Source organism: Branchiostoma belcheri, unplaced genomic scaffold (assembly GCF_001625305.1).
Source record: "Branchiostoma belcheri isolate BF01 breed outbred unplaced genomic scaffold, Haploidv18h27 scaffold150, whole genome shotgun sequence".
NCBI classification, from domain to species: Eukaryota; Metazoa; Chordata; class Leptocardii; order Amphioxiformes; family Branchiostomatidae; genus Branchiostoma; species Branchiostoma belcheri.
In genome coordinates, this window is record NW_017802936.1 from 76,732 (window position 1) to 96,202 (window position 19,471).

The following is a 19,471-nucleotide window of genomic DNA, read 5'->3' on the forward strand; positions in this document are numbered from 1 at the left end:
TGTATGTTTTATGCTTGTGACGCGCCCTCATTGTATTAACCCACGCTCCTCCGCAGCGTCCGCTAGCGCGCTATAATTAAATCCACATCTGGGCGCGCGGCGGGGTCCCCAGAGCAACACAGTGCGGAAGCATTAGCGTGTATTTGTGTCCTGGGGCCGAGAACGCATTTTGCGCAAAGCATGCTGGGTAGCAGAGTGAACTGTCCTGGGGACGAGAGTTTGTGGCGCGGGCGGAGAATGCCAAAACTCCCTCCGTGGCTAAGTTCCTTCCGCGACTAACTCCCTTCTGGGCAAATGTAGAGGGATAACGGTACACCCTCATAGCGTCACCAAATGAGGTACTTTGTAAAGGTCCGTTTCATTTGGTATATATTACCATTGTGACAGCATTTTATACCCCAAAATAGGAATCTTGCGTCTTGTTTTAGGTCCCGATAGTAGAAAGAATGCAGTGTACATGTATTCAGATGGCCGCCGTGTAACGTTTAATACGTACTAGCGAGCGCGCACGACAATACCGCCAGAGTAGAGTAGGTTATCCTAACCCTTTAGATAGCGCAAAGAAAACAAAAACGACAGATTTGCATTAAAGAAAGTTTATTTTCCATAGCCTGGGCTAAGCCACGATCTATAACCTATGGCTTCTCCACGGGCGCTGGGGACGAGCGTGGTATTAACCGTTGCCTAATTATAATGTCTGCACAGTAGGTCTGGCGTTGACGCTTGGGATTTTGTTGAAATATATAAAACTTCACGGAGAATTGTCGCCTATGGCTTCTTGTTTAACTTTGATCTAGATCCCAGCCAATAACAATATTTGAAAAATTATACTTTAGCTGTTTGCTGTAGATATATGGAACATCCATTGAGTTTGATTTGATTGTTCTACAGATTATCCTACCTGCAGTGTTTGTGTGCATTGCCATGATCTTCGCCATGATTGTCCCTCCCCTCCGAGACTACCCCGCCCTGAAGATAGACCCGTCTCTCTACAAAGGACCAGCTGATCCGCTCTACACCTTCTTCAGTAACGACGCCCCTGACAAAGCGGAGACCAACGCCCTGGTGTCTGCCCTGCTCAACCAACCAGGGATGGGCACCAGCTGTATGAAAGCAGGCAGGAATGGGTGGGTCAAAAGCCTTAAATTACAGGAGAGATACATGTAGCATTTTAAGATTGTGAATTGACAAAAAAATCTAAAACAGAATCGGATGCACATTTAGCACCCTGGAGATGGACAAACATGTTTTGCCTAAATTTCTTTATTTGTAAGTTTGCTTCAACGATCATCTGTGAATGGGCTGGTAAAAAGTACATATAATCTCCAAGCAGATGCAAGAATTTGGCTGAATTTCATATGTTTTATGCTTTAAGTGAATAATTTTTGCAACATAGTCTCCGTATGTCTGCTTGGAGATTACTATTAGGTTTTAGGAGACAAAATGTTACCTTGTTACCTTGCCCGCAAAACTTGGCCTAGAAGACATCACATCAGTTCTGCAGTCCCGCCGACTCCGATGGTATGGGCATGTTAAACATGCTAGTGGCTGTATTAATACATGTAACAGTCATAATTGAACTGCAGCTGCATAGCAGCAGAGGTGGATGGAGTGTGTCAGGAAGGACATTAGAGAGCGCGGCCTTGCCGGTGTAAACTCGCTGGATAGGGCCACCTCGAGGTGCGGTGTGAACACCACTACTACCGTACTACAGCTGCCGACACCTGTTCAGGGACAACAGCAGCAGAATAATCAAATCCTGGAGTGTGATAGTGAAAATGTATACAGTATATGAGTTAACAGAAAACTCACTATTGAAGAATCTTACACCCAAGTTGTATTTTTGTCAAAGTTTTTAATCTGTTACATGTAGTAACAGCAATTAATATAATGGAAGACATCAGTGTGCGCACTGAATTTGCTTGATTTTGAAAAAACAAACAAGATATTTTGTTGCCCTTCGATGGTGGCCAACATGACAAAAATGGCCAAGTATGTCATAAATGTCTATCAGCAAGACGAGACCTGAGTCTTTTATTTTTAACTTTCTAAAGTGTTCAATTTTTCCTTTTACATGTGAATCAAAACCATTTGTTTTTCAACTGGGTGCCTTGACTAGTTTGCATAAAGGTCCATAAAACCACTTTGTCCCATCAAGGCCTTACCACATCATCACATCGTAAAATGATGAGGAGACATCAAGGTATTATTTATGGCACTGGCCTCATTGTGTACAGGGTGAGTGACAGGGTGAGCGACATGTATGATTGTCAAGTTTTTGTCAAGCTTTTTCCTCCTTGATTCTAAAAGAAAACCCCAGTAATGACTCTGTATTCTGTTCATCTCAGTGAACCCATCTGTAAGAAGACAAGGTCCTCCTGTGTGGAACCTGAACCCAGGGCCCTCTCTGACACCATGAAGAATTTCTTTGCTGCTCAGAATGGTTTGTCTCCTACATACATAATCTTGCATTTCTAACTTAGATAAATTAATATGGACTTATTGTAATACAGACTGAGGTAATAGAGACTTTAACACCTGCAACATGTTTCTCCTTCCCCTGCCATTTTGTTAAACTATTGGGGCCAAATGACCTGTAATTTGGAATCTCCATGCAGAGACAGGGTGGCTTGGGTATAGCAGACACAGTTTGGCGAGGATCCTGTCAAAAGTGCGAAAATGACGGGGTGATTCTTGTGACTATAATACCACATGGGGGTTTCCAAAACACCTTATACACTGTACTGAAAAGCACTGTATGGGGGATTCTATAATATTTCACTAAACCATTGTATGGGTGTTGGAGACTACATGAAAACAATCATATAGGTCAGCACCACATATGGAAAAGGTAGATGATTGAAACAGTCCATTTTGAAAGGATATGGACTGAAATATGATGAAGTTGCTCCCAAGCAAATGTCTGCCTTTGTACATTCTATAGTTACCTTTGCCAAGAAGGTCATGTTTTCATTGGCGTTCGTGTTTTTGTGTGCGACCACGATAACTCGAGAAGGCTAAGGTTGATTGTCTTGATATTTGGCAGGTGGTTAGGTCTTCATGAGACCTCGAAATTATTAGATTTTGGGCTTTCTGGCAGCTTGTCATGGTACTGCAGCCAAACTTCTGGTTTTGATATCTCATGATCTGGACATGCTAGGGTCATAAATTTTGGACGGTAGGTAGCTCTTGGGCTAGGGGAGAAGGGATGTGAGTTTGCACCCCCTATCAGCTTGTTCTGGAACTACAGGAGCATTTGTTGAAAAATTTTTGAAGGCTGATGATTCAAGAACCGGTCGACAGATCATCACGATTTTTGTTATGTAGGTAGCTTATTAAGTGATGTTTGACATAATCAAATGACAATTATGTAAATCTAAATTTAACTTGTATACTTAAAAAGAAAATTCTATAGATCTGCTACCTTCCATGATGGACTAAATTATAGCTTTGTAATTACCTCCATGAAAAATGGAGGTATTGTTTTTGGTGTATCTGTGTCTGTGTGTGTGTGTGTGTGTGTGTGTGTGTTTCTGCACATTTGTAGATGATATTTTGCAATGATACTGTCTTGATACAATGTATGTTGGTAGGTCATAGGAAGACAAAAGTTCAAGGTCAACCAAGGCCACCCTCCTGGTGGCTGGCCTTGGTACTGCAGCTGAACTTCCAGTTTTTGTATCTTTTGCCCTTAGCATGCTATGGTCTTGGATTGTTGGTGACAGATAGCTTTTTCTGTAGGAAATTCGTAAAATGTACCACCAATACTGAAGTTAATAATTTTATAGTCTTTTAATAGGTAATGGTTCTTTTTGATTTCATAAATCTGAATTCAATACTCCATCTCTTGTCCTATAGCCAACTTCACCCCCACCATGGCCCATCCCTCCCCCGACTGTTCCTGTGAGACGGGGAGCGCCGTTTGTCCCGCTGAGGCGGGTGGACCGTTTCCCCCGTGTGACATCGGAGAGACAGGAGACTACCTCATGAACATGACAGGTCGCAATGTCACAGACTACCTGGTCAAAACCATGGACAGGTACCGCAGGAACAGGTGACACACTTCTGTTAAAAATACATTGTTACAGTAGCTTCATCTTCCTGATACACCCATGTACAGGAAGTCTACAGAACTACTGCTGTGTCTGCCCAAAACCAGCATTTTTCACACTCACAGTTTTTGTTGAATGTTTGGTCAATGTTGCATCAGAATATCCGCTAGGTGGCGCTTTCATAGCTGCCCACACTTTTTAACACGTCCGCCAATGTCCTTATAAAAGTATACTTTTGGCTATATCAAGCCACCATCGGTCAAGAATCGACGTAAAGGCAAGTCGGAATACAACCCCTCAAACGTTGGACAAGCAGTTTAGGACGTTTTAGTTGCTTCTATTCGAGATTTTTGTTATTCACAAACCAACGCCGATCACAGGGGGAGGGCATTGAAGAGACAAGGGCACTTCGACGCCGTATACTCAAGCACTGCTACTGACCAAGAAGGTGAGCAGGCTCCTACTTTGCCAGTGTTAACCTACCAACCACCTGTTGAACAGAATGACTCGCATAAGGTAAACCAGAGAACGGTAAAAGAGTCGGATGACATATAATTCCAGTTAGTACAGTGATCGCCGGGTTACTAAAGGTCATCTGGACACGATACCCGTCGTCGGCCCTTCGGGCACTTATGTCTTACACAAAACTGCCTGCCACAGCAAAAAGGGCAATCACGGAATGTGGAATCAAGAAAATCTTTCATGCCAGGGGCTGGCGCGGGGGAAAGAACGTCGCCAGACCGATCCCAGTGGTACTTGGAAACCGCCACGCGAATCCCAATAACTTCCATCGGTGCACCTGGCGTCCCTCATTGAGGAAGAAAGTCCTGCAAACCTTTAGAAAGACTGAAAATGAGAAAAAGCATGATCATGCCTGCAAGACACCATCTGTTTTGTTATGTAACCCCAGGTCACTGGTAAACAGATTGGAGGAATTCCAGTTCACTCTTCTGAACAATAGGATTGACATTGCTGCCGTGTCAGAGACGTGGTTCACACCTGACATGTCGGAGACACACCTAGCTGTAGATGGCTACAACCTGTTTTCAAGATGTCGTACAGAGAAAAGAGGGGGAGGTGTCGCCTTGTACGTAAAGGATTCCATACCAGCTAAAGTTGTGCAAGACACATCGGTACCGCCAGAAGTGGAATGTCTTTGGGTATCAATTCGACCCAGACGCCTACCCAGAGGTATATCAGAAGTCATCGTCTGCACAGTGTATAATCCACCAGCCTCTCACTACGAGGATACACTCGTGGAACATTTACTTACTGAAACCGATCGCATAATAACATCACATCCAGAAGCAGCAGGGCTAATTCTACTGGGCGACTTCAATAGACTGGATATTAAAGACATTTGTAGTGGGAACGGACTGACTCAAGTCGTCGACAAACCCACCAGAGGACAGGCGATCCTAGACTTGATCATGACAAACCTCCAGTCTTACTACGGCGAACCAGAAATCACCGGTCCTCTTGGACTCAGTGACCACAACACGGTCCTGTGGAGGCCTAAGCTGCGTGAAACACACAATGTGACTAAAACTAAAACTGTGCGACCTATGCGGGACTCGGACATCCGTTCCTTTGGTCAGTGGCTGTGCTCTTATGAGTGGCAGGAACTGTACGAGGAACCCTCATGCGAGCGCAAAACAACCATCTTCTACGAAACCATGGGAAAAGCCATCGAACAACACTTCCCCACTAGACAGATCAAAATGCACTGTAGAGACAAACCGTGGATCAATCCGGAAGTGAAATCACTAATCCTACAAAGACAAAAAGCCTTCTCTGATGGAAAAACGCTACTATGGAAACACCTCCGGAACAAGATAAATCGTGAGGTGAAGAAAGCCAGGAAATCCTACTACAGTGACCGGATTGAAAACCAGAGAAAAGAAAATCCAGCCAACTGGTACCGAGAAATCAAAGGACTGCTCAACATGCAACACAAGGAACTCTCGATTACCATCCCGGGTAATGAGTCAGCTGATAGTCTTTTCATCGCGAACTTTATAAACAAACAGTTTGCAACAGTCGCTCAAGGACGCCCCGAGTTAGATTGTACTCAACTCCCGGCTTACCTGCCCTGTAAGGACCCGCCGCCGACAATCTTCCCATGGGATGTTTACAACATCATGCGAAAAATGAAAGTGGGGAAAGCCCCTGGACCAGATCATCTGAGCACGCGAGTACTGCGGGAATTTGCATATGAACTGTCCCAACCGTTCTCAGACATCCTAAACGCATCATTGAGGGAAGGGTACGTGCCACAGGACTGGAAGGACGCAATAGTAGTGCCCTTACCAAAATGTAGACCACCTTCTGTTGATAAGCTGCGCCCAGTTTCCCTCACATCACAGTTAGCGAAGGTGGCGGAATCCTTTATTTCCAAGTGGTTGATGCAGGACATCAGATCGTCACTTGACCCACAGCAATATGGGGGTCTCAAGGGCCGCTCCACTACCCACTACCTTGTGAGTCTGATGGACCACCTGTGCAGAGAATCTGAAAAGCCTGGAAACATCACAACCTTGATCATGACAGATTTTTCTAAGGCTTTCGACCGCATTGACCATACTGTAGCCATAAGCAAGTTGATCAAACTTGGTGCAAGACCTAGCATCATCCCCTGGATCAGTGACTTTGTGTCAAATCGGCGCCAACGCATTCGTTACGGCGGACAACTGTCAGAGTGGGAGATACTTACCTGTTCTGTACCTCAGGGCACACTTCTCGGACCAATACTATTTTTAGCCGTCTTTGATGACGCTGTCAGAGATGCTGCTCCCAGTATACATGAATGGAAATACGTAGATGACTTAACAATGACAGAATCAAGGCATCGCCTTGAACGTTCCATCATGCAAGAAGAGCTAGATAAGTTCGGTCAGTGGTCCAAGGACAATTACATGCTTCTGAATGGTGACAAGTGTAAGATTATGACTATTTGCTTTTTGAGGATTCCCCCTGCACCGCCGTCACTCAACATTTACGGTTCAGAACTTGAAAGTGTGGCAGTTGCATGTCTCCTGGGAGTCTGGCTCCAGGCTAACCTGAAGTGGGAAACAAACGTAACCAAGATGCTCAACAAAGCAAACGGCCGGCTGTTTCTATTAAGGAGACTGAAACACTTCAACCTCCCTGTGAATGACTTACTGCAGGTCTACAAGTCATACGTGGGACCTGTAGTAGAGTACTGTGCCCCTGTATGGCACCCAGGACTCACTAGTTCCCAGTCAGCTCGCTTGGAGAGGATACAGAAGAGGGCACTGCGCACCATCCTGAGGGGTCAGTACGTGGACTACAACTCAGCCTTGCACACTACAGGCCTACAGTCACTCAGCAGCCGACGCACGGACTTATGCTGGAAATTTGCTTCTAAGATCAACCCTGACCTCCTCCCACCGAGAGGAAGTGAGGAGCATGGCAGGAACACTCGAAATGCTAACAAACTGAGAACTGTGAAGTGTAGGACAAATAGATACCAAAACTCTACCATACCATACCTAACCCGACTGTTAAACGAATGAATAGCAATATTGTTTTCTAGCACAACCCTTCAGAGAACTTGAACAAGGAAAAAATTAGTAGACTTATGTGATGAAAGAGTTATGCCCGCATGTATGTCGTACTGTTCGCGAAATATATCTATGTGTATTATATATCTATTATTTTAATCATCTTTTAATCATCTGTAACGGAGACATGAATGTTTAAGCCATGACAGAACTGATTTTAAATAGGTAAATTTAATTATCGTTTTTATATTATAACTGAATGACACTTTTAAAGTACTTGTAATGGAATCTGCAATTCAGCCAGTAGGCTGCGAGAGTTTCTTTTCTAATAAACCATTCATTAAAAAACCATTCATTAAATATTACCCAATGCAGACAGTAAAAATTATAGCCGGGATATCATCCTTAAGTACATGATTACAACCTTAAATGAGACATTGTGCTGTGCACAATTTATTACTGTCTTGCGCAGGTGCAGTACATTCTACAAATACATTGTATGCTTACATGTAGGTGGGAGGAGACGTAAACAAGGAATTCTACTGGCTGATATTTCAGTCAATTATTCTGAAGTTCAATATAAAGCCCCTTTACTTATTTTCTTACATCTAAAGAACCAGTAATACATGTAAGTTGTAGAAAAGGAGCCACAAGTTTTATATTGATGCTCGACATCAATTAATTGTTTTTACCCTTCTTCTTTTACCCCACCTGTAGATATGGTGGACTGTCCCTGGGTGAGGTCAATAACCTTGTGGGAGAGGTCAACTACACTCTGTTGGCCAGGGTGATTGACAGGTTGGAGAAGAGGATCAACTTCACCTTGGTGAGCAATTGTAATGTTTGACCAGACGTGATTGCAGTGGTCGAAATTTTTCAGTGCTCTGCAAAATGTCTTTTTTACATCATATATAGCTTTGTAAATCTGTAGCATTACTGGAATTCTTTTAAGTTTAATCTATCTTTTTAATTTCAGACTTAATAGATCCTTCTGAATCTCCACAGAAAATTTATCATTTACTGGTATTTTCACAGGTCTTTCACCGCTGTCTCCCACTACAAGCTACTACAACTAAAATCATACCTTACCTGTAAATGTACTAGTAATCACACCCACATATCATCCTTCCACACAACATACTAATAAAAGACATACCAAAAAACAGTATTTAACTCTTAGCAACTCGATATGATTTTGGTGCTACCTGAAACGGTCAGACTACTACCTTTCAGTGACACTAAGAGAATTCCAGGGTTATAAGTACCAACTATTGATTCATATGCAAATAAGTGAAGACAAATTTCTGTAAGTCCAAAGGGAAACAAAAGATAGACAAGTCAAGACAAGGATGATGCAAATTAGTGAAGAAGCTCCTATTGCTTCAAAACAGAAGCTTAAGTGTTGTCTGTCCTTGGGGCCAGAGAGTTCTAGCCTCAGCGGACCTTGGGTAGCGGACGAAAGCTAACAAGGCTGACACTCAGGCTAAGAGAGTTCTAGTTTGCTAAATTGAAAACTATTGAATCTGGAGCCTACTTTTCCTTCTGCAAAAATTGCAGATTGTATACATTTTCCTTCTGCAATCTTGAAAATCCATCTGCAGATTGCAGACTGCAGACAGGTATTTCGAACACTGCGTGATTGAATTCTAGACCTTTCTTGGTGCATTTTGCAACTCAATTTAATTCTCTGTGACAGTCTTTTAAAAATGGAAGACTTCAACCTTGTTTGTTAATCTTACCCCTTTCACAGGTAGAAAGCCATGACAACCTCGTTGAGGCCATCTCTGAGTTTATCATCAACCTGGAAACCAGGGACAATGCTAAGGTGTGTATGGGAATTGATTTAGAACCATGCAAAGTTTTATTTAAGGAGGTGGCTTAAAGACGTGTTAAAGCTAAAACCGAATTTACAAGGTATGGGATGAATAAAGGACCAAAGGTACCAAATATTTATTTTTTTTTATATGCAGTTTGCACATAAAAACAACACTATGTGATATTATTACATTGTACAATTATAAACAAGAAGAATTCATAGACAAAAACATACATTTGAAAAAAGTTGTAACCGTACAGTTATAGTTACTGTAGCTCAAAATTTCACATGTACAGCTACATGTAGGTGGCTGCTTCCCTGACATCATCAGCTGCTGTCCGGCCAGCCTTGGAGGTTTCGCCTCTCTCTGTCTGGTGGGGTGACAGTACAGGCCAGGTACTGCCTGGCAGGGAGTTATTGGTTTACACGTGCTATCTCTGTGTTTCATCCACACCCAGCGTGATGCCGCTTCTACTGTATCTGCCATCTTTGAGACTGATGCTCCTAGAGCCCCCTGTGCCACAGGGGACTCTAGAAGCAATCTGCAAGCAATCTGCACGGGGAATCACCACGTCCTCTGCAGAAGGTTTTGGTACTTCCCCGCCTTTCTTTCATATGCCTTTCATATCCTCTCCTCCCATGGGACTGTCAGCTCCTCTAGGACTACTTGTTTTGTCTGGGGAGACCACAGCACTACACCTAGTTTCAAGTTCGTACTGACTATATCTTCTGAGAATACCAGTCTCCTATCTAGGTCAACTCTGAGGTGCCAATCGCTGGCTGTTGGCAGGATACCTCTCTCTTTGTCTTGAGTAGAAGTTATTCTGAATCAAGGATAAACTGTAATTTCCAACACAAGTGTCAGTAGGACACAGATCACAGTGAAGTAATCATTGTGCTTGTGATTCATCATAGATTATGTAAACGATGCCCTGATTTGTATGGTTTATATAAAAAATGTTGATCTTTTCAACTTTATAGGGTTTCTTATCAATTATGAAAATTATCTCATTTACATAATTACTACACCGTAGCTAATGATATTCCCCCTACATCAGTTACATATTTTACATGTTTGAAAGTACTATCATGAAATGCAGTGAATTCATAAACTTTCCTTCATAATTATACAAAAATCTATGTACACACCAAAATTATAACAATCTGTTAATCCCTTTTGGGGCTATTCTCTTTCAAATTCTGAATCAAAATCAGCTGCTGCTATACACAGACACTCAAACTCAAACATCTCAAGCACCTAAGATCTGAAATTCCCATCAGTTAAAACAATGAAATTATAACAATTTTTCATTAATTATGCAAATTAGGTCTTCATTTACTTAATCTATATCCTCATGTGTTTTTCTCATTCTCAATTACGTGTCACATGTGTTTCATAGTCTTACATGTATCATCGAACGAAGCAGATTTATAGAATTTCCTCATTGATTATGCAAATTATCATCTGATTATGTCAAGCATCACTTTAGCTACCTACACACCAAAAATCATGACAATCCGTCAACCCATTCTTGAGTTTTCCTCCTTCGAAGATTTTTCAACTAACACTCCTGCAGTTCCAGAACAAGCTGTTAGGGGGTCCAAACTCATGTCAGTTCTTCCCTAGCCCAAGAGCTATCTACCACCCAAAATTTGTTCTCAAAATCAAGACCTTGGTTCTTGAGATATCTTGTTAAACCACAAACACACACACACAAATGCTACATGAAAACATAACCTTCTTGGCGAAGGTACAACTAGACCATACTAGCAGACAACGTACCAAACTACGTCTCCATGCAGCGAAGGAATCGCGAGTAATGGCTGCAGACACAACTGTTCAGGCTTCATCAATTTTAATACTCAGAGGTCTTGGCCTCCTTCATGGAGTAATAAGTGCCATTCCTTGACAAAGACTGGGCTTGGTCACTTGAGACTTTGAATGCAACTTTTTGTGTTGAAAATTACAGTTCAACCTTGACTAAGAAACCAAGGTATCATTATACTATTAGCAGTAAAATTATTGGTTTCCATGCAGGTATGGTACAATAACAAGGGTTACCATGCAATGGTTGCCTACGTTAATGTCATCAGTAACGCTATCCTGCGTGCCAACCTGCCATCCAGTAGCAATCCCAGACTGCATGGTATCACTGCCTACAACCATCCCATGAACTTCACCAAGGAACAGCTGTCAGAGGAAACATTGTATGTATCTTGTATCTTGAAGTGCTGTTAATTGAATATTATATGATTTTTAAAAGGATTTAAGAATAGATTACAACCTGGAAGAGGGTCTGTACATTGTACATTCATTGTAATTTCAGCACTGGAATGTTGGCCTTGCTAATGTTAAGACTATCACTGTTTATACCTGGTCTGTCTGTAGTCTAAATATTTAGCACTACAGTCTGTGGACATTTTATTTGTGAATATTTCATTGCTAGACTTGTTTTCTCTTTTCTCTGTTGATTTCCTGATGAATTTCACTTGTTATGAAGCAAGTTTAAACTGTAATTTCCAACACAACAAATTGGACTCACCCAAATTTTTGACTGTACAACTCCAGTCTTTGTCAAGGAATGAGCAATCCACCGCTTCTGTGATGTCACACAGATAACACAGATCATAGGTTGCAGAAAGTCTGTGGCGCCCCCGTCTCTGTTGAGGGATGGTTGTAATGCCCTGATGTATATGGCCTCTTTAATCCCTCGTGCAAAGAAGTCCGGTTCTGTGTCCAAGATCTTTGTCCAGTGAGACTGAATGTCCAGGCGATTCTATGTGTATATGCCTTTCAGGAAAGGCCTGAGTGAAGGGCTCAGGAGGATCTTTGCTACACATGGGATTAAGACCTGTTTTAGACCAACTAGAACCCTCCGGAACATACTGGTTTCACCAAAGGACAAAACACCAAAGGAAAGCAAATGTGGTGTAGTTTACCATAATATTATACAGTGTCAAGGACAGAATTCCAAAGGCCCATGTAAGGAAACCTATATTGGAGAGACTGAAAGATCTCCCAAGGCTAGGTTTTTAGAACACAAACGACCTAGCTCGACTACTTCGGAGGTCTCACAACATACCGTTGTACACATAGAATCGCCTGGGCACTCAGTCTCACTGGAAAAAGTAAGATTCTTGGACTCAGAACCAGACTTCTTTGCACGAGGGATTATAGAGGCCATCTACATCGGGGCATTACAACCATCCCTCAACAGAGACGGGGGGCGCCACAGACTTTCTGCAACCTATGATCCACTGCTCACGGAGTCACGTGTGTTATTTCCGTAATACCGTCACGGAAGCAGTGGATTGCTCATTCCTTGACAAAGACTGGAGTTGTACAGTCTAAAATTTGGGTGAACCCAATTTGTTGTGTTGGAAATTGCTGTTTAAACTTGCTTCATAATGATTTCTACCAAATTAATACAGATGAACTTTCAAGATAATTTCACTTGTTTTTTTTTACAAAGGCTGAAGGGTGGAGCTGATGTCGTCATTGCTATCTGTGTCATCTTTGCACTGTCCTTCGTCCCAGCAAGTTTTGTGGTTTTCCTGATCGGAGAACGTGTGAGCAAGTCCAAACACCTGCAGTTTGTGAGCGGGGTGAACCCTGCGGTGTACTGGTGTGCCAACTTCACCTGGGATATGGTAATTTTGGGCCATATTTAATTTGGTGGTTCTTTGATACAAAACATACTGCTTGACTGGAATATGAACATGAAAACTGTCAGGGGAAATTCTGCAGCCTGAAACATACAGATAATTTCAGGCAGGTCTGCTTAATTTTTTCCTCCCAGCCATCTGATTTCATCTGGACTTAATTTAACTTTCTAAATTTTACTGTAATTATAGCTCTTAAAATGCAACACTAACTACAGTAACTATACAGTAGGGGTTAAAACACCCATGTCCTTGGTACTGAACATGTACATGTAACATTGACTACGTCATCATCCTCAGTCAACCTTTTCAGGAGGTGGAGAAAGTAACTGTACGATATGGGCAACAATTATTCCTGTCCTTGGTGCTGAACATGCAACACTAACCGCAGTGACTATACAATTATATTATTATCTGAATCTGAATCTGGTTGCAGTTGTTATTCCTATAATTGTATAGTCACTGTGGTTAGTGTTGTATGTTCAGCACCAAGGACAGGAATAATTTCAGACTCTACAATTATAGGAATAACAACTGCAACCGCAGTGACTTTCAGTACAGTAAGGACACCAAATATCCCTGCCCTTGGCACTGAATGTGCAAGACTGTACAATAGCTACAACAAACACTCCTGTCATTGTTATGGAGCATTGATGTAAATGGTCACTGTAGAATTGTCATGTCCTCAGTAACTTATGAAACATTATGAAGCTTTTGTCTCAGTAGTCAGATGGAATTTAATAGACCAAAATGTATCTAACTCATTAAGAAGTCTGTTGTTTTTTTCCCCAGTGTTCATACCTAGTGTCTGCCATGCTGTGTGTGTTCATCTTTGTGGCCTTCCAGAAAGCTGCCTTTGTGTCTGCTGCTAACTTCCCCTGCCTGCTGGCTCTACTGCTGCTATATGGGTATGTATACTCTTAGACTAGCTTTATGAAAGAGATTGAACTCTTTATCATATTTGCAACTAGTCCTCAAGTCTTCTTCAGAAGAATTGATCATCATCACTGACTTCTAAAAGTTCTGAGAAATCAGGTTATCAGGTCTATGTTATCCTGGAGAAGAATGTTCACTTCAATCTCTATTCCATTATTTATTTTTTTAGAAACTAACATTGAAGACATTGCAGCCTGAATAGCATACATAGAAAAGGAGATTAAATGACAACAATGATACCTGTATACAACACTGTCATGGTAGTTCCCAATCACTTCATACATGGTTCTATTGTCTGATTGTACAGTTTAATTAACGGATTGGTGAATAAAATAATTTTCGACTTCGTTTTTTGTTACTGCTGGGGGAAAGAATAATTATGGTTAGTTCAGTGATTCTGTTCCTTATTTTGGATAGTACTAGTTGATTTTGCAAAATAGTCCCGCTTGAGACATCAGTCAATATACAGTGTTATATAGTAAGTATATTCAGAACTTTTCTACAAACTGTGATATGAAAATAGATTGTTAACTGTGGAATTGTATTTGTAATTCTGTAGAATTTCTCTTCATGTACTACTTTTTCTACCCTCTCTCTCAACCTGCAGTTGGGCAGTTACTCCCCTGATGTACCCAGCTGCATATGTGTTTAACATCTCCAGTACTGCCTACGTGGCTCTGACCAGTATCAACCTGTTCATCGGCATCAACGGAACAGTCGCCACATTTATCCTTGAGCTGTTTGAGGACGACCAGGTAAGAGAGCTATGAAAAGGATGTGTTATTTGTGCTGATTGGCTGATGAGTAGGTTATTTTTTATGGATCCATGAAATACATGTCCATGTACATTGTTTTTTCCTCATTTTTCTCCTTCTTCCCCTGCCATTTCGTTAAATAGATTCAATTTCTGGAGCCAAATGACCTGTAATTTGCAATCTATAACTGAGTATAAGCAGATACATGTTGGTGTGGGTAGGCAATCTTCAAGCAGATACAGGGTGATGTGGATCCTGTCAAAAGTGTGTACTGATCATATGTTATAATGACGGGGTAATTCTTGTGACTATAATACCACATGGGGGTTTTGAAAACACCTTATATTGAAAAGCACTGTATGGGGGTTTGAAGAATATTTTACCAAAACGCACTTTATGGGTACTGGGGACTACATGAAAACAATAAGATATCAAAGAGCACCATATATGGAAATGGTTGATGATTGCAGTTCATTTTGAAATAAGGACAGATATGGACTGAAATATGATGAATTTGCTCCTGAGCAAACGCTGCCTTTCTAGTTAGACCTTAGCTTGGTGGAACATGATGAGGTAGAAAATTTCATTGAAAACAGTTTTTTTCCCTGTGTTACTCCAGGAGATCATCACCATCAATAACTACCTGCGCCAGGTGTTCCTCATCTTCCCCCACTTCTGTCTGGGCCGTGGTCTGATGGACATGGCCAGGAACCAGCTGTATGCTGACGCTTTCTCACGATTTGGTATGCTTAATGTCACCATTGTATCTCATCAGCCTGCCCTATTTTGTTACAAGCATATTTTTTTAATTTATCCTAAAAAGTTTAAATCTAAGTCTCTGTAGCACAAATCAACCTAATTTGTCCAGTAACTGGTTCCCAAAGATTCAAAAGAAGCTTATTCTACCAATGACTTGAATCAGTCTTCTGTGTTTATCAATTAATGCCTTCATCAGAAGGCTATGAAATCACTTTGCTATAGTGTGGGAAACTATGCAGCATAACTCTTGAAGGCATGGTTCAATGTTCATGATTTTTGGCAGGCAGGTTACCGTTGTCGAGACCATGGTTAAGTGCAAAAATGGACTTTGTGGGAGCTCCCTACGTTACTGCAGTGGACCTTTTGTGTATGTCATTGATTATGTAAATAGATGTACTGCAGTGGACCTTTTATGTATGTCATTGAGTATATTGCTAGTTCTCATGGAAATGTACAAAATGGTGATTTTTTTGGTTGAAAAATCGATCTGTTTTATTAGGCACACCTACCTTATGTTTTAGGAAATCATCTCAATTAATGATTACCAAAAAAGGACAGCTTAATTGCCATGGGAAGTTATCGAAAATGTATGCACTTACATAAGACATAATTATGTAAACAATGCATTTTTAGTGCGGCAAAAGCACTGGAACATCTGCATGAATTGGGTGTACGATAAAGCTCGTATTCATGACATCACCTCAAAAGCCATTAGGTTAGGCGTCAGTATCTATGAAAGTACTTCTGTCAACCCATTATTTACTGGTAAATATACACGTATTGAACACATAAAGATAGCTAAGTGTAGTGTATAGAAGTAGCAAAAATTATCTTTGGAAGCAAAAAAGAGTAGAAAATTTGAGTTTGTTGACGCCACCGAGGGTTATTTTTCTTCGGATCCATATTTTTTCTACTTTATTTCCAACTAAAACAAGTCAATCTCTTGTTACGTCTTTTGCGCTACAGGTGTAACTTCCGTTACCGGTAACGGATGTTACGAAACGGACGTTTTTGTTTATTTCTCCAAGAAGATCTGCAGTTTTTATCTTCATCCTTTGAGGACAAGGGGGCATAAGTATGGACATTTAAAAACTGGGCAACTTTTTATATACATGTACCAGGTGAAGAACCTAAAATTGAAAGTAAAAACAACGGTAATGGATGTTACATTCATTACTGTAAAACAATTTGTTCAGCGAAGGTGGCTACAAATGACAGCACACACTCTTTTCTTCTTCTCTTAGAAACCTAGAAAACTTGCTAAAAGTCATCAAAATGGCAATTTCTTGTCTTATATGTGACTTTATCTAAACTGCACGACCGTCTTACTTGAGCGGTAACGGATGTTACAGAACTTGGCGACAGGTATGAAACATGTACAAGAATAGTGACAGGAGCGATCTGACTTGATCAGTCAGAGGGCCTGGCCACCCGACTTCAGCAGGCAGAAAACTACTGCCGTAATCAAATTGCTACGTTTTAGGTTGCTTTTTAAAGTTTCTATTTCTTCTCAGGCGACAGCCGCTTTTTAGGGGGAGAAATCCAACCCGCGACCATAATTTCTCTCAAGTCATCAATCAAACCTAGTTTTGTGGTACATTTTTCGTGAAACATAGTAAGTGTAGTCGGAAAGTGAAGAAAGCAACGATTATGTCCGTGATTTGGCTCATACCTAGTCATAAAGAGTGGCGACAGCATTTTGTACATTTGAATGAGAACGAGTGATATGTGAATAGATATTAATGATTTTTGGTGGGCAGGTCACCATTGAAAAAACTGAGGACAAGTTCAAATATGGCTCAAAAGTGGACCTTTTTTGTTGCTCTTGTTAGCAGGATAACTTGAGAATCTGCACATGGATGTGCATGATTTTTGGTAGGCACAGTACTGTTGACAAGGCCAAGGTCAAGTTCAAAAATGGGTGTTGTGGGGTTGGTCTCTATGTCATTGCAGTGGGCATTTTTTGTTTGTTGGTTTTGTTTGTTAGCAGTTCAAGTTCTGGATGAGCAATTGTCTGGTTTATTGTATGGTGAATAGGTTCAAGGGCATAGATAAATTGGTGTAAGTTCGGACTCCCTAGTGGCTTGTAGGGAAGTGCAATTTTATCTAGGTTAAAGAGCTTCAGCCAGGTTACCCTATCACCTCCCACCCCTTGGCTGCTCAATTAGACTTTAGCTTGTATAAGTAAACACGTGTGGAAGTAGGTCAATTGTTGAGTTCATGTGGGCAGGCCTAGGCAGACAAGCAGTTTTGGTATCTCATGATGTAAATATGCTAGGGTCACAAATTTATTTATTTACTATTTTCTATCCTCTGTTGCAGGTGAGAACACATTTAAAAACCCATTTGACTGGGACCTGGTGGGGCGGAACCTGTTCTCTATGGTGATTCAGGGGATCCTCTTCTTCACCTTCACCCTACTGGTGGAGTACAGGTTCTTTATCAAGCCAAGGTTTGTACAACAGTGACTATATACAGTATAATAAGGATAACAACTATCCCTGTCCTTGGTATTGAATATACAACAATAAACACAGTGGCTATACAATGTGAATAACAACTAGAGTTCCCCGATCTCATACCTTTGCCAAATGAAGTTAGTCTTTATGACTGACAATTTGTATCCCCTGATTGTGCAAATAGGATCCTCATTTTCATGAATTATATCAATTTATCATATTCTCAACCAAAAGACAGCCATGTATTAACAAGCAATGCCATTCTAGCATTTCCTCATAAATTATGCAAATGAGGTCCTGATTTGAATACATTATGTTTACTGATTTTCACCTTCACCGAACTTTCAAATACCACAAGTATGAAATTTCAGGCAGTTATCATTGGCGAAGGTAACTATCCCATATCCTTGGTACTGAACATGGAACAAAAACTATACAGTACAGTAAGGATAGTAACTAGTACAATAAGGATAACTGCCCCTGTCCTTGGTACTGAACATGCAACAATAACCAGTGACTATAACCACAGTGACTATACAGTACAATAAGGATAACTACCCCTGTCCTTGGTACTGAACATGCAACAATAACCACAGTGACTATACAGTACAATAAGGATAGTAACTACCCCTGTCCTTGGTACTGAACATGCAACAATAACCACAGTGACTATAACCACAGTGACTATACAGTACAATAAGGATAGTAACTACCCTTGTCCTTGGTACTGAACATGCAACAATAACCGCAGTGACTCTACAGTACAATAAGGATAACTACCCCTGTCCTTTGTACTGAAATTTGAAATTTATTTATTGCTCATCAATTTGGAGGAGGAGCAGAAGCACATCCCCCTGAATTAGGTACAATTTGTCACATTAGGCCACACCAATTTAATTTGTTGGTTCTCGGATGTTTTCAGAAAAAATATGAAGCGACAGGGCGAAAAAAAAATAAAAATAAAAACAGGTCTAGGCATCCTATTATAGGCTTAAGTGCTACAAAATGAGCCATGAAGTCAACACAAAAAGGCTGGGTTAAAATTTAAACATTGAATTTTTGAACTTTTTAATCAAAACCCACTAGCAATGATAGATGGGAAAACTGTAACAACTAGGAAGAAAAAGGACTTTACCTCAACTGTTTTTGGGGGCAAAACATGAGCATTTTTCAGTTGATTCAGGACCAGAATCAATTTTTTTTTTTTTTTGCAAATCAGAAAAAAACGAAGAGGCGAATCCGAGAACCAACAAATTAAATTGGTGTGGTCACTAGTTGTTCTTACCTGAATAGTTTGTATGCTTCCTAAGGTCAGCAACATCTATAGGCTGTTGGGAACCAGAAATCACCACCTTCAAAGGAAAGAAACATTTTCAAAATTCATTGGCTTGAAGATTGAAACTCTAGTCTAGTAAATAAGAGTGATATTCTAGCATTCTGGCCTTCAACAAGGTCAACAGTTAGGGCTATTCCATTCTCAAAACTGTACGTAATTTTTTTGTTGAAT

The 19,471-nt window shown here is 41.0% G+C and overlaps 1 protein-coding gene across 1 annotated transcript in view; it reads left to right on the top strand.

Annotated features, from left to right (window-relative positions):
* Positions 1-19,471, top strand: part of LOC109465451 (ATP-binding cassette sub-family A member 1-like) — an 84,003-nt gene that overhangs the window by 38,884 nt on the left and 25,648 nt on the right. The window contains exons 30-40 of the mRNA XM_019762735.1: positions 892-1,127; positions 2,349-2,443; positions 3,859-4,054; positions 8,294-8,402; positions 9,327-9,401; positions 11,431-11,600; positions 12,866-13,043; positions 13,848-13,963; positions 14,599-14,746; positions 15,366-15,489; positions 17,828-17,957. Of these exons, the coding sequence (XP_019618294.1) occupies positions 892-1,127; positions 2,349-2,443; positions 3,859-4,054; positions 8,294-8,402; positions 9,327-9,401; positions 11,431-11,600; positions 12,866-13,043; positions 13,848-13,963; positions 14,599-14,746; positions 15,366-15,489; positions 17,828-17,957 (1,577 nt within the window). The remainder of the gene's footprint in view (positions 1-891; positions 1,128-2,348; positions 2,444-3,858; positions 4,055-8,293; positions 8,403-9,326; positions 9,402-11,430; positions 11,601-12,865; positions 13,044-13,847; positions 13,964-14,598; positions 14,747-15,365; positions 15,490-17,827; positions 17,958-19,471) is intronic.